The following is a 13,486-nucleotide window of genomic DNA, read 5'->3' on the forward strand; positions in this document are numbered from 1 at the left end:
CAAGATAGGGTTTACAGAATTAGTCAACTCCTGAAACAAGTTTTAACTTTTGTTCAGATTTCTCCTTGTTATCTTTTTGCTACACAAGAATGTCAGAAACATGCCATTGCTAGCAATAATAAGATCAAGAGCAAAGAATTTAAACCAGCATACACTGAATCATCCTTCCTTTTAACAGAAGCAAAGTAAATTCCAGTTAACTGGCAGGGCAGGGAACTGGCTGGCAAACAGGCCTCCCTCTTTACCTGTGTTATTAATGCGGTTATGTAGTGCTCCTCCCCAGGACCACCTGTTTTGCTTTTGTTTTGGCTTCTGGCTTCTTTCAATTGTGCGACGTACAACAGCTTCATGTCGTTCCTTAAGTACAACAGGATAATACATTTGGATACTATTGGGTTTTTAACTTAATCTTCTAATCAAACCATGCTACCCCTCCACATGGACAAAACCTAGCAGGCATCTCGGAGCTGTGTTCAAGCTTATGTGCTGCCTACTAACACACACTAGAACAGGATTAAGCAGCAATTAAGCCATAAATAAGTTAAAATATTAACTGTAATTTTGAAAAGGTAAGATCTGTTTGACACCTGCAGAACTGCGGAGAAAAAACAGTGGCCCTGTTATGGCAGCCACTACACAAACACACCCTAGGGCTACTTCCCACCTTGTAGCTCCCACTTACTAAATACTAGAACACTAGGAGAGACAAGAAACAACAAAAACCACAAGGATGAGCTGACTTATGTAAGGTCACACTGCACCTAGTTCCCAGATTAACTGAGACAAATAATCCAAGAGCATTTTTCACTACACTCTTACTTTCTTAAAGGTTTTGTTAGGGCAACTAATACTTAGCTATCCTTATACTGAATGGCTAAGAATTAACAGATAACCATATAAAAGCAACCCAGTTTGTATTTTTCTGCATGAGTTTGTGCAGTGCTATACACTGTAACCCAGATGTGCTCAACTTAGCTGCATTTGATCCATAAAGGGCACTTTAAGAAGCAGTATCTGTTCAAGTAAGGCTTAAAATCCTCTTTCACACACTCTCTCATACTGACCATGCCTTATGTTGCATTCTCTCCAACTCTTAAAGAAGAAGTTTGATAGTACCGTATCTTATGGTAAAAGCAAGTTGAAAAGTGTTTTCATGACATTTATCCTTACCTTATCTTCTTCTATTCTCTGCCTTCGCTTTTCCTCTACGGCAGCTCGCCTTCTCTCTTCCTTTAATCTCTGCTCTTCTAGCTTCTTTCTGCGCTCCTCCAGGTGTTTTTCATAATGTTGACGGGCTCTCTCTTCTCTTTCTAACCAGATGGATTCTCTTGCAGCTGTGAGAAAAATCAGAAATAAAAGTATTAATATGCTATATGTGATGAATTCTTTAATATAATTTGAATAACCAAGTTAAATGGAAAAACTTTTGAACTCATTTTCTTAAGACGACACACATAATATCCTAATCTCTCCTCATGTATTAAAATATCGTGTACCCTGGTCACACATTCATTTCATTTCATCTTGATTTACTTACTATGAATTACCACCACAAATAGCTATATTATCTGAGCATATATTTTCTATGTGGAAGAAAGGCTTTTTTATTAGTTTAAAATACCTAAATACTTAAGTCAGGTGTATGTGAAGACACTTCTGTTGTACAAACCATGATAATTCTCTGCAATCTTTTACTGTAAAAGAAAGATAAAGCTACCACAACTATATACCTTTACTGATCAATACAGATCTCTTATGATAGAAGTGGCTGGGATGACAATTCTAGCACCTGGAGTGTTAGCTGTACCAACAGCTGACCAGAAGGAAACAAAGTTACGCAGCAAAGAAGTCAGCGTAAAAGCGAACTTTAATCCATCACATAAATCCACTGCTGCACAGTTCTGAACATGTTTCAGAAGTGCTAATCAAGACAAATCAAGAAACACCATGCGAGACAAATTTTGCTCCCCATCAGGGTCTGAATTTTCATGAAGGTACTATCTGGAACACGGACTTAAATTAGTCCACATGAAACCATTTACATATCATACTCTGGACATCTCCCTGTTGCTGTCTTGAAAGCTTCAGGTCCCAGAAGTTTTTGTGTTCTTAAAAAACCTGTTACTTACTTTTTAAAAATCCCAGACATTTGATACCTCTGGATCTTTGCAAACTGACAGATTGGAGTGCAGGAAGATATGCATGTGGTGGTCACAAGACAAACATCACCTAGAACCACATTAGAAAACCGTACACAGAAGGAGCTCATTGATAACAATGCAGCAATTCCGAACCAGGACAACAAAGCATCAAAAAGACTTTCAGTTTCCAAGGCCAACAATGTAAGGAAATTCTCTACCTAAGCCTGAGACAGTATTTTTTAAATTCAATCTGGGGAAAAAATTAAAAAAAGGAGAGAGCGCCTATTGTTATAATCATATACTCTAGAACAGTAATGCCAACCTTCAATTAGTGGAGATATTTGTGTTGTTTGACACAACTACATACCAAAACAACCAAATGCTTTTAAGTGTTCAGAGCAGACACTGCAACCACCTCTTGTACCTCTAGGACTTATCTTCTGCACTTTCCTGCCTACTCAATCAAATCCCACTTCACCTAATAAAGAATTTAGATTGCACTCTAAACCTTACATACTTGCATAACCAATCTCATGAAAAATCTCTGCCATGAGTAGTCCAGTTCATATGTAGAGTATCTCCCTTAAGAAAACAGCTCTCTACCATTTCAGATGTCAAAAACTTTGCTGAGAAAAGCACACAGCATGTTTAGCTTTACTGTGGGATACAAACTAGCAGAAATGTTTGTTCAGCAGCTACAAGCAACCCTTAAGACACCTTCTTGGCAAGATGGGTGACAGTTCAGCAAGATGTTTGCAGGAAATTTAACAATCATAGCTAGAATAATTACAGCAACAAGGAATAATACAGTTGCTTAGATAATTACTAACAATAGGTGTGAGAAGTGACACCTACAAATGTGAAATACTAATGCAAGAGCCAGTGGAAGATTTATAGAAATACTTTTCTATGCTAATTAAGTGACTTGAAGGAGAAATGCAGACTAAGGCAGAAAATAGCAGAATATGGCAGAAAAAGCAGCTGCCAGGCCAACTGAAATCTTCAAAGCTTCCTTCTTCTACATTAAAGCCTTACAACATAACAAAATAGAGCCCAAACTGGTGTTCCAAATGCAAGACTAATATGTAAATCAGAAGCATTTATCTGCTTCCCCTTCTTCAGAGCCAGTATCTCACCAAGAGAATAGATGGACAGAGAGATGACTCTCACTATGGTCTACCCTTCTCCTGGAACTGCATGTCCTACCATGATCCTGTCTTTCTATTGCTCAGGTCCAGCAAAGGGCTCAGACTAAGCCCACCTTTTCCACCCTATGTGCATTTATCTTGTCTTCTTCAGCAAATGAGGATAACATTTTCTAAAAGCAACAATCCAGTTAATTTCAACCAACTATTTTTTTAAAAAAAGAAAAAAATACTTATTATCTTTAATACTATCTAAAACCTAGCAAAAGACATTTCTAAAGTGCTTACACTTAAAGGGAAAAAGAATAAAGTGCATCATTAATCTCTGAATTCTGCACTGCAAACATTTCGTGTTAACACCTTCTTTCTCCTGAATCTTTGATGAAAGTTTCAGAGAGAGTTAGCACTTATTACAGGATAAGACCACTTCAGATCTCCCTATTCAAGACACACATATTTAAAAATTGTAATAACTTTTACCCGTTTTGGGGAGATTTCATGAACATTTTAACCAAAGTGCTGTCTGACACCAAGAGAAGCAGCATTTGCCCTCCTCTAAGCTCTGAGTTTGCATTCCTCTTCATGCTGACAGTGTTGCTCACAGGACTGAGATCAGATGGACCAAAGAAGCCATCTGGTTAAAACCAGGTTGCTTCCATGCCTTTTTTCTTCCAGCACTCTTAGCTGCAGCTGGTCCTAGTGGAGACCTGAGCACATGGGTAAGCAGCCATGCTGCTGAGTGGGTTTAGGGGGTTCTGAAACCAGAAGAAGCCTTGGGGCAGATTGCTAGGCAGTGCAGCCTGCCTGAGCTCTCCTGAAGAGAGACAGGGCTCAATAGTTTGCTGAATTCAACATCAGATCAACGCAATACATGCAGAGAAGCTAATTTCACCTTGTTGACACAAGACTAGTACACCAGACTAATTCAAACCCACGCTACAGCTAAAAAGAAAGGTTACAGAATATGGCTTCTCTGTATTTCACAGATTTATGAAAGTCTCTGTCCCAAGCTCTCAGTTATTGCCTAATTCCACACACATCAAATTCAAAAGTTTTTGACTCAACTTCAGAGACCTCCACAGTTCTGTTTGGAGCAGTATCACATTCGTGTTTCTCTGACAAGTTATGCTCCTAGCTTAGGATGTATTTTCTCCAAAAATTAATTCTCTCTCCTCCATCAACAGAACCAATTACTATATACTGGACACCTGTCTGAAGACAGAAGTTTTCACAAAAGGCACAGTGAGGCTGGGAAATCATGCTTATTACTCATGAAGATACAAAAGGACGGAAAGAGACACTCAGAGCTTAAGTTTACAGGCCTGAACAGGTGAAATATTTTACTTCATAAAACTCAATTTGAACTGAACTTAACTAAGAATACACTGAACAACACAACACTTTTAATCATTTTTCCCATTTCAACACCAGGTTTTTATTTTTTTTTCCCTCAAATAATTGTTCATTAGTGCTAGACTGCAGTAATGATAAGTAACTTAAATGCCATTCCTAAAGAATATGGTATTACTCTCTCCTGTTCTTTCTGTATAATTACCTCCTGTGAAGCTTTTCCTGCTAGCTTTCATCTTCAGAATTGTTTCCTATTTAAGTCTGCTGTTATGTTTTATTTCTGATACAAAAATGGGTAGATGATTTGTTTCAGTTCTGCAGACAGCATTGCACAGATACATACAGAAGCAGAACTAGTAATACTTTAAAAAGGTATATGATTTTTATGGACTTATTCTAACATGCACAAACTATAACAATTAGTCTTAATTTCCAGTCTTTATTATTTGTCTACCTGTAAATGTCACAGAAATGGATCTTGAAAAAAAATTAGAATCGTTCTCTATCCTCTTTTTAAAAGGAAATCTGGAGTCCATTTCATGTATCGCATACAAAATTTGCATAATTTGATCTTTGTCATAAGCTTTAGCTTCCCTGTCTAACCATTCAAGAGTGGAACTAGATTGTTCCCTTATGCAACATCATATGTTTGCCATCTGAGTTAGACCCACCTTCACATAGGAACTGCTCTAGACACTTACAGCATCCTGTCAGCATGGTGCTATACAAATGAATTAAAAAAACCCACCAAAAACCAGTGCACACACCCTGTTACATAGACCCTGAACATACTCAGTAACCCAAACGATGCAGCAGAAAACTGGAATTCAATCAAACCATTTTGCAGAAGTTTTGAAACATCCATTTTCTTTGAAAAAGCTAAGAGCACCTAAGGGGCTTAGTAGCATCTCATGAGAGTCCATCTAGCTGCAGCACGTCGGCTTTTAAAACTCAGTAGTCACTTATGTACAGACTCTAAAGATCATATCAAGACAAGCCACTGCTGTGATCCAAAAGATTTCCACAGATCCCGAGATCAACTGTATCTTTTGTGCCTGGAATCTGCTTACAATGGCAACCCAGCATGAAAAGGCTCTTTGCTTCTCTATTGAAAATAAAGAACTTTCTGAAGGATACGAGAAATTAAGAAAAGCAAAGAATAAAAAAAAACCCAACAACTTTCTTAACTGATGTCGTTGGAATATTAATTTTCCTATAAAAGACATGGAGATTGATTGTTCTTTCTGTCATTAATGTAAATGCTTAGACCTTTTTTGAACATTATTTATGGTGATTTCCATAAGCTTCAGCCTGTCACGTTGTTTAGAAAAAGTAATGAAAATAGTATATTTGAACTTTCAAGACTGAATTCAGGAAGAGAAAGGCAGAAAACATTTTTATGTTTTGGTATGTAAAAGATTTAACTTTCACATACACTCTCACTGCTGGGAAGACAATCAATGTTAAACATCTGTATAGAAGACTAATCTTCAGCTTTCTGCTCCTCAGAGAAGGGATGATAAAATCATACTTTTGTGACAAGGAAAGACAGCTCAATAACAGAAACACACATTAGTGATGGATTAACCAAGGCAAATGGAAGTATTAGGCTGGAATAAATTATAACAAAAGAAACAGATATGATTTCAAACAAATATAAAAGCTACCTCTTTCCATGATCTTTAAGTTACAGGCAAAAGGCAGCAGAAAATATACACTCATCTGTTAACATGAGGAAGCTACTAATTTTATGCTTGGACCAAGTATTTAACTAGTACATAAAGCACGATTTACGATAAATCTGTTTTCTGAGAAAAAGTGTAATATCTATTTTCTTGAATTTTTTTCTGCAGATAGGGAAATAATCTTTCCTGCTTTTAGATTTTAATTTTTTTAAAGTATCAATTCCTACGTTTTCTCTTATTAGAGAATCTGCTTTGTTTTTACTGCATTCTGTATGCACTACTAACATTCTTGCATGAATTTAAGGGCTTGGATTTTCCATCTATGAGGTGGGTAGCTATATGCAGTGACATAATTTAATGTCCTTAGATACATGATGATATCTTCAGGAAAAATAAAAAGCTTAAAGGAACATCTTTTTATTTCATTCTCATCTCCCTGTTTGCAGAAACTTTTATTCCTGCTACCCCAGGCAGAAATTAACAAACTGTATTCTAGGCTAAAAGCTGAAGTTCACTCAAGGGTTAAAAAAAGCCCACTCTAAGGTAAAAATTAGGGATATTAAGCCCTATCCTGGATACCTAGGTGTGCTTCTAGAAGCACAGCAAGCTGTGTTTCATAGAGACACATACATTAAACACCTTGACAGAAGGAATCAGCAGATGAGCCTGCAGGAAAGGTAAGATGCTTCTAAAGGGTCCAATCAACTTTGAAGAGCAGCTGATTTGCAGAATGTGGAAGGGAAAAATACCCACTTTTATGATGGCTCCCCCAGAAGCTACACTAAGAGCTATGCCCAGTGCTGAGCCAATGTGGGTATGGCCCAATGAAAAGGCTTTTTCTTGGGACTGAGCCTTAACAACTTCATGATACTACTCTGCCTTGTAATAACACACATCATCTGACAACATGCAAGAATCATTCAAAGAAAGCTTGGTCATTGCTCAAATAGTACCTGCATGCTGAAAACTAAAATGGCATAGGGAACACTTACACTAAATCTGGAAAATACAAAGAAAAGTTACAGCCTGATCCTTGTTCTATCTTATTACTTAGTACAATCTATAAATCTGAACACAGTCATGTGATACAAGGACACAAAATTAGAGCATAAAACCAAAATTTAGAAATTGAGCCCTGAACATGCTGTTAATACCTTCTGCTTGTTTGCAAACTAGTAATGCTGATTTAGATTACAAAGCAATGTAATTAAGACTATATTTCTGGCACCTCTGAAATGAATAACAGCGCAAAAGAAAACAAGGCCAATCATGAAAGAAACATTCCAATATTAAGAGACACATAAGACTTGAAACCAATAAATTTTACACTAGAATTAACTAATTTAATATGGGAGATGTTAATTGCAAGCCACGCACGTTTCTTTTGTGGAAATAATTTTGTAGTTTCTTTCCCCAATCATGCACACAGACAGAGAGCCATTCTTTGCAGGGGTTTTAGGCTGTGAGAGAAGGGGAGGCAAGCATTAAGTGTCAAAGCCTCTCTTTTCTGTTTATCCATGTGAAGCAAGGGATATCCCCCCAGCTCCTCTTTTACTGTCCCTTCTGCTGTCTCTTCACTTTAGTCCTTTTTCTTCTGGTTTACTACCTATATAAAGGCAGATCAGTCTAGCACTGCACTTTCTCAGTTTGTCTTTTGCATCCACCTTGGACAGACAGCTTACCTGAGTAAAGATCCTAGTCTTTGTCAATCTTCCCAGACTTTATCTTTTCTGACTTCACAGCACTAACCTCAGCAATAGCTTTCTCCTCTGACCGCTGTTTCACCTTTCCTCACTGCCAGCTCTGCATTGTCTGAGACTGTGATTGCCTCCTTGCTGCGTTAGCAGAAAAATGGATCAGTGATGCTTTAACCATACCTAGAAATGGGGACATTCCACAGAAATGGCTGACTGAATGAATTGGAAGGTGAACTTCAGAGCTGTAATTAAAGTTGAAGTTAATGTTAAGATTCTCTAAGCCAACCTTTCTGCAGTAACCATGCTCTGAGGGACATTCAGCACAGAAATTTTTAAGCTAGTCTTCCTTAAAAATTGTTTTCTTGTCTTATAAAGCCTTCTGACACTCAATTCCTCTGAGGACATCCCAAAATTATTCATATGCTAGGGTCACTGATTCTCAGTTTCTGTGGGGCTTCTGGCTCTGGAAATATTGGATAAAATTCTGTCCCCAGTTGCCAGAGAAGAGAATAAGCTAGAATGGATTCACTGACAGAAAAGCATTCGGTATTTTTATTAATGTGGTATTTTGCCAATGATCATTTTCAAATGGGAGAGGAATACTTACCATAATGTGATCTTTAAAAATAATATTTTAATGCTTATGCATTGTAACTATTAAGAATTTAGTGTATTTAGCCAACCTGAAACTCAGACGTATTCTAAAAACTAAGATTAATAACACATTTCCTTAAATGAAGAGTTAAGTCTGATGGCAGTATTACCATCTTTTGTTCCCAGTGCTAAAAACTAAATGAGCCATGTGTCCTTGTCAGGATCATAATTGTGATTAAAAAAGGTCAGTCTTCAAGCAGGATTAGCGTAGATAAAACATGCACAGATGTAAGACCTAAAATGGTTTCCTCAGGAATCGGGGACTGAGGTATTGTGAAGTAACAACAAGAAGTCCCCAACTCTTCCTCTTTGCTAGGCCACTAAGGCTATCAGAATGAAACCCACTTTAAAATCCCAGTCACATTCCCTGTTGAAAAACACATTTTGATTTTTCTTTCCAGTTAAGGTGAACCAGGTCTATGCTAATAAATGGAACGTGCCCAGAGACCAACTTGCACGGAACAACTTTCACCTGTATACTAAACTTCTACCCTTCAAAATGGTGACAGTACTCAATCAACACATGAGGAAAAGCCCTTGGGCCTCCCCTGTGAATTCCCAAACCTTGTCTGGGAATCAGCAAGGAGACAGCTAGTTGGTTGGAGCCAAAACCCTGTCAGGATCTATCATAATAGTCTAATAGCAAGCACAGTTGAGTTTCAGCACCGGGGAATGCTCTTTAGCACTGTTTTATTTACTAGTACAGATACAATCACTATGGCAGAGTTGAGGGTGGAGCTCCCCTACCGAAAAAGCAGTAGCTTTTATTAAACTTTTCCAGTTTGAGCAGGCCATCTACCATGTTTGCCTTCACAAACAACTCAGTTCTGAAGTGTGTCTCACATAGTTTCCAGTGCCAAACACAGCCAGTCAGCCTAACACACGCAAAGGAACCACAGTGCCAAGCTGAAGCCAGGGGATGCATGACAGCTCCCTTCAACCTGCCCTCTAAGAACAGCCCCATTTGACAGCTATCATCCTCACTTACCACCATCCCTCTTGGGATTCCTGTCTTGTATGACCCAAGAGGATTGGTCTCACACAGAGAGATCTGGTATTCATATTTTAAAGGACAGATGTTAACTTCATGCACAGGCACTGTGGGAAAGAATGCTAACAGAGACAGCACAAAACAAAAACCTGATTATTAAAGAGCAAGTAACACACTGGAAGCATTATTTATAGAATCAAGTAAAGATTACCCTAATAATCCTTTAAAGGTCTGAATGCACATATCAACAAGTAATACACACATTACCAAATGGTCAGGGGAATAAAAAACTTGAAGCATGGCTACTAAGCAATTCCTAAGCAAGTCCAAGAATAAAGCTAAAAAACAAAAACCCAGTACCATTTATTAGCCATGGAAAACATGAGTTGCACAGAAAAAAGCCAAACAATTATTCTTTCAGAAGTGTTGGGGTGGCATTTCAAAAGCAATGCCTTTCCTACAGTGAAGGCACTAAAAATCCTTCCTTTTTGATGGGGTGATTAGCTGAAATAGCATTTGAGTTCCTGTGTGTCTTCTGCATTTTCTACAGAAAGTTTCAAAACTAGACATCAATATACTAAGGTGAAAGGGGATTTGTGAAGAAGACTTTTTATTCTTTTCAATTAAGTAGCATAATGTGATTCTCCAGAAAAGCAGATACTGCCAGTCCCACCATGCATATGCTATATGTATCCAGACAACAAAAATGACAACACTCATCTTTCCTACTCTCTAAACTCTCATTAAAAAGAGAAAAGGTACACAACCAAGTGTGATAAGTAGAGTAAGACTGCTAAAATACAACTGCCAGGTGCAAGCACATCCTCAGGAGAGCAGAGCACATACTAACCCATCACACCACAGTGAAAGCCACATCTATCACAGCATAGTGGAACCTGAAAAAAATAAAGCTTGAGAGTAAACAAAAGGGGAAAAAAAATAGGTCTCAAATCAACCCTCCTGTAACATCAGAACACTGACCAATAAACACTATTAAACTGGTACTCCACATGATCTCAACAGAAGGTACTAACAACTTAATTTTCGTGAAAAGATGGATGATGTGACCTCCTGCAGTTCAAGTTGCTGAAAGTACAAAATGGAATTGTTAAAGATTACTACCAGCTCTATACCTACAGAACAGAATGCTACCTTTTTTTGGAAGCAGAGAATAATTCCACTTGTGGTGTGACTGAAATTCTCAACTTCTGCTTAAAAAGAAGCCTTTGCTAACCTCAACCAATCCCCTGAATCAAAAATCACAGAATCACAGAACTGTCTAGGTTGGAAAAGACCTTGAAGATCATCCAGTCCAACCATCAACCCGACATTAACAGTTCCCAACTACACCATATCCCTCAGCGCCTAACAACCTGTTCTGTAAAGAAATGCTTCCTAATACCCAGTCTAAACCTTCCCTGCCGCAACTTGAGGCCATTACCTCTTGTCCTATTGCTTGTTACTTGGTTAAAGTGACTCATCCCCAGTTCTCTGCAGCCTCCTTTCAGGTAGCTGTAGAGGGCGATGAGGTCTCCCCTCAGCCTCCTCTTCTCCAGACTAAACAACCCCAGTTCCCTCAGCTGCTCCTGGTACGACATGTTCTCCAGACCCTTCACCAGCTTCCTTGCCCTTCTTTGGACACACTTGAGTAATTCAATGTCTGGAGAGGAATTCAGTTTAAATCCAACTTAATTCCATAAAAAAAAAAAAAAAAAAAATCCTTCCTTCAGTTGCTTTACTCTTGCATGGCTGATGTGCAAGTATTAACAAAATCCAACTCCAATTTTCAGTGAGACACATTTATGTGACAACATTATACAATGATGTTTGAGATAGACAGCTTCAGCATTTCTTTGCTATGGTTCACATGACATGACTGACTGATTATCTAGGTTCTGCACTAGAAAAACGAAGCTTGCATGTCATTGTAAAAATCATTGCTCTGCTGTACTGGAACACAAATCTCAAGAGACAGCTCCTAAATCATAATGGTAGCTGACAAATATACAGATGAAAGTACAACGCAACTTTCAATTTTCTTGTTAGTTCAAAATAATTCTTCATGCAATAACACACAATACACTCATACATCATGGGGATATGCAGAACTCTCCCATTTAGGAATGAAGGATTCCATGCCAATTTAAAAAAACCCTACCCTTTGATGTTGCTTTTAAAGTATGTCACGCAAAATAACAAGTTTCTCAACAGAACTCAAGTTCTTCCAGTAACATTTATTTATCAATAGCTAGAAAAATCAGAAACTTAAGGAAAACTTAAAGAAAGCATCTCTCTTCACTTGAGTAAAGCATTGCTAATACACAAGGATCAAACCTGAAAAAAGAAAAAATTCAAGACATGGAAGTGTCATCTATGACTAATTAAAATGGGCCAGTTATCTCCATTTGCTCTGGAACCTGAAGAAACTAAGCCTATGCATACAATCAACCTCAACTCCAGGACCAGCTTTTTAGGGACTGGCAAACACCCTGTCATGTTATCCCCTTGAGCAAGCTCTCCTTTTCCCCTCCAAAACAACCATAGTGATTCATGCATAGCTAGTACAATGTTATAAGGTGCTGTAAAGAAGGAAGGATATTAATTTTATTAAGACCTAGATGGCAATAAATCATGACTCTCTGGGTTAGAAAAAGCAGCATAACTCTGGCTGGGGTTATGATATAGTTCTATAAATTTATGCAAGCTAGGAAATGGAAATAAAGAATTTCCATTTCTCAAGCCATAAGAACAATGCAGCATCCAAAGAAATCAGGGTGAACGTGTAAAAAAAAAAAAAAAAGAAATACTTGTGCTTCCCAACCACCCAATTGCCACAGAAAGTTGTTGCAGCCAAACATACAAATAGTTTTCAGAAAGCCATCAATTTGGCTTCACATAGTTCTATAATTCTCTCACCACCACATAGTACACTGCCCATCACTAGCTGCTTGTTAAGTAACATTCACCTTCACTATTCACTTGAACAGTGTTATACATGCTCATGCTTGGGTGACATTTTATAAGATACTGAGCACAGCTATTTGACACCTGATAGAGATTTATCTGAAAAGAAAAGTTTACATATAAAAATTCAAACCATGCATTGGCAACATGTTCTGCGATTCTATTTTATGGCGATAAAGAATACATTCAACATGTTAAGTAGTCTAATCTTAATTAGCAAAATATTCTAAAACTTTAAAATTCCATTTACATCAGTGAAGCTTCCTTGCACAATTTCAGGAATCAGCCCATTTTTCACTCAGATTCACAAAAGTAATGTGACAGGTATAGCAATGATGAATTGAGTAGGCCTTACCTAGCTGTTTTTCTCGTTCTTCTCTCCTTTCTCTAGCAAGCCGTTGCCTGTCATCAACCTTTAGTATTGTTGGATGATCTGCAAATGGAGGGAGGGGGAAAACATCAGGCATATAGCATAAAATCAAACAGTATCATAAACAAGCTTTTAGGGGAATGACCATTAAGCAACTCTATGTCATCTACTTTCAAAATAGATCACATTTCCAGAAATCCACCTTACGGAAAAAAAAAGGGAACAATTAAAAAAAATATGAATGCATTCTAATTATCAAGATGTAAAACACTCCCAAAGAATGGACTAAGTTGTAACTCTGAATTCCAAGCAAGACTACTGCCTGTGAAAACCCAGGAAGAAGTTTTGTGTTGTTCCCAAGCCTGTAACAACGTGATTGCTTGAGAGCATTCTGACAAGATACCATCTATTATTCCATAATCTCTCTCCAAAATGCATCCACAGGAAATTCTATTATAATGCAGTACCCTCTTCCCACCACTATTGCCT

General features: G+C 37.8%; 1 protein-coding gene across 7 annotated transcripts in view; it reads right to left on the bottom strand.

Moving 5' to 3' along the window:
- Nucleotides 1-13,486, bottom strand: part of MAP7 (microtubule associated protein 7) — a 120,985-nt gene that overhangs the window by 35,848 nt on the left and 71,651 nt on the right. For all 7 annotated transcript variants that reach the window (XM_074862618.1, XM_074862616.1, XM_074862617.1 and 4 more), the window contains exons 3-5: nt 12,983-13,060; nt 1,171-1,334; nt 246-357 (exon numbers count right to left, since the gene is read on the bottom strand). In XM_074862618.1, the coding sequence (XP_074718719.1) occupies nt 246-357; nt 1,171-1,334; nt 12,983-13,060 (354 nt within the window). The remainder of the gene's footprint in view (nt 1-245; nt 358-1,170; nt 1,335-12,982; nt 13,061-13,486) is intronic.

Source organism: Strix uralensis, chromosome 3, assembly GCF_047716275.1.
Source record: "Strix uralensis isolate ZFMK-TIS-50842 chromosome 3, bStrUra1, whole genome shotgun sequence".
Lineage (NCBI taxonomy): Eukaryota > Metazoa > Chordata > Aves > Strigiformes > Strigidae > Strix > Strix uralensis.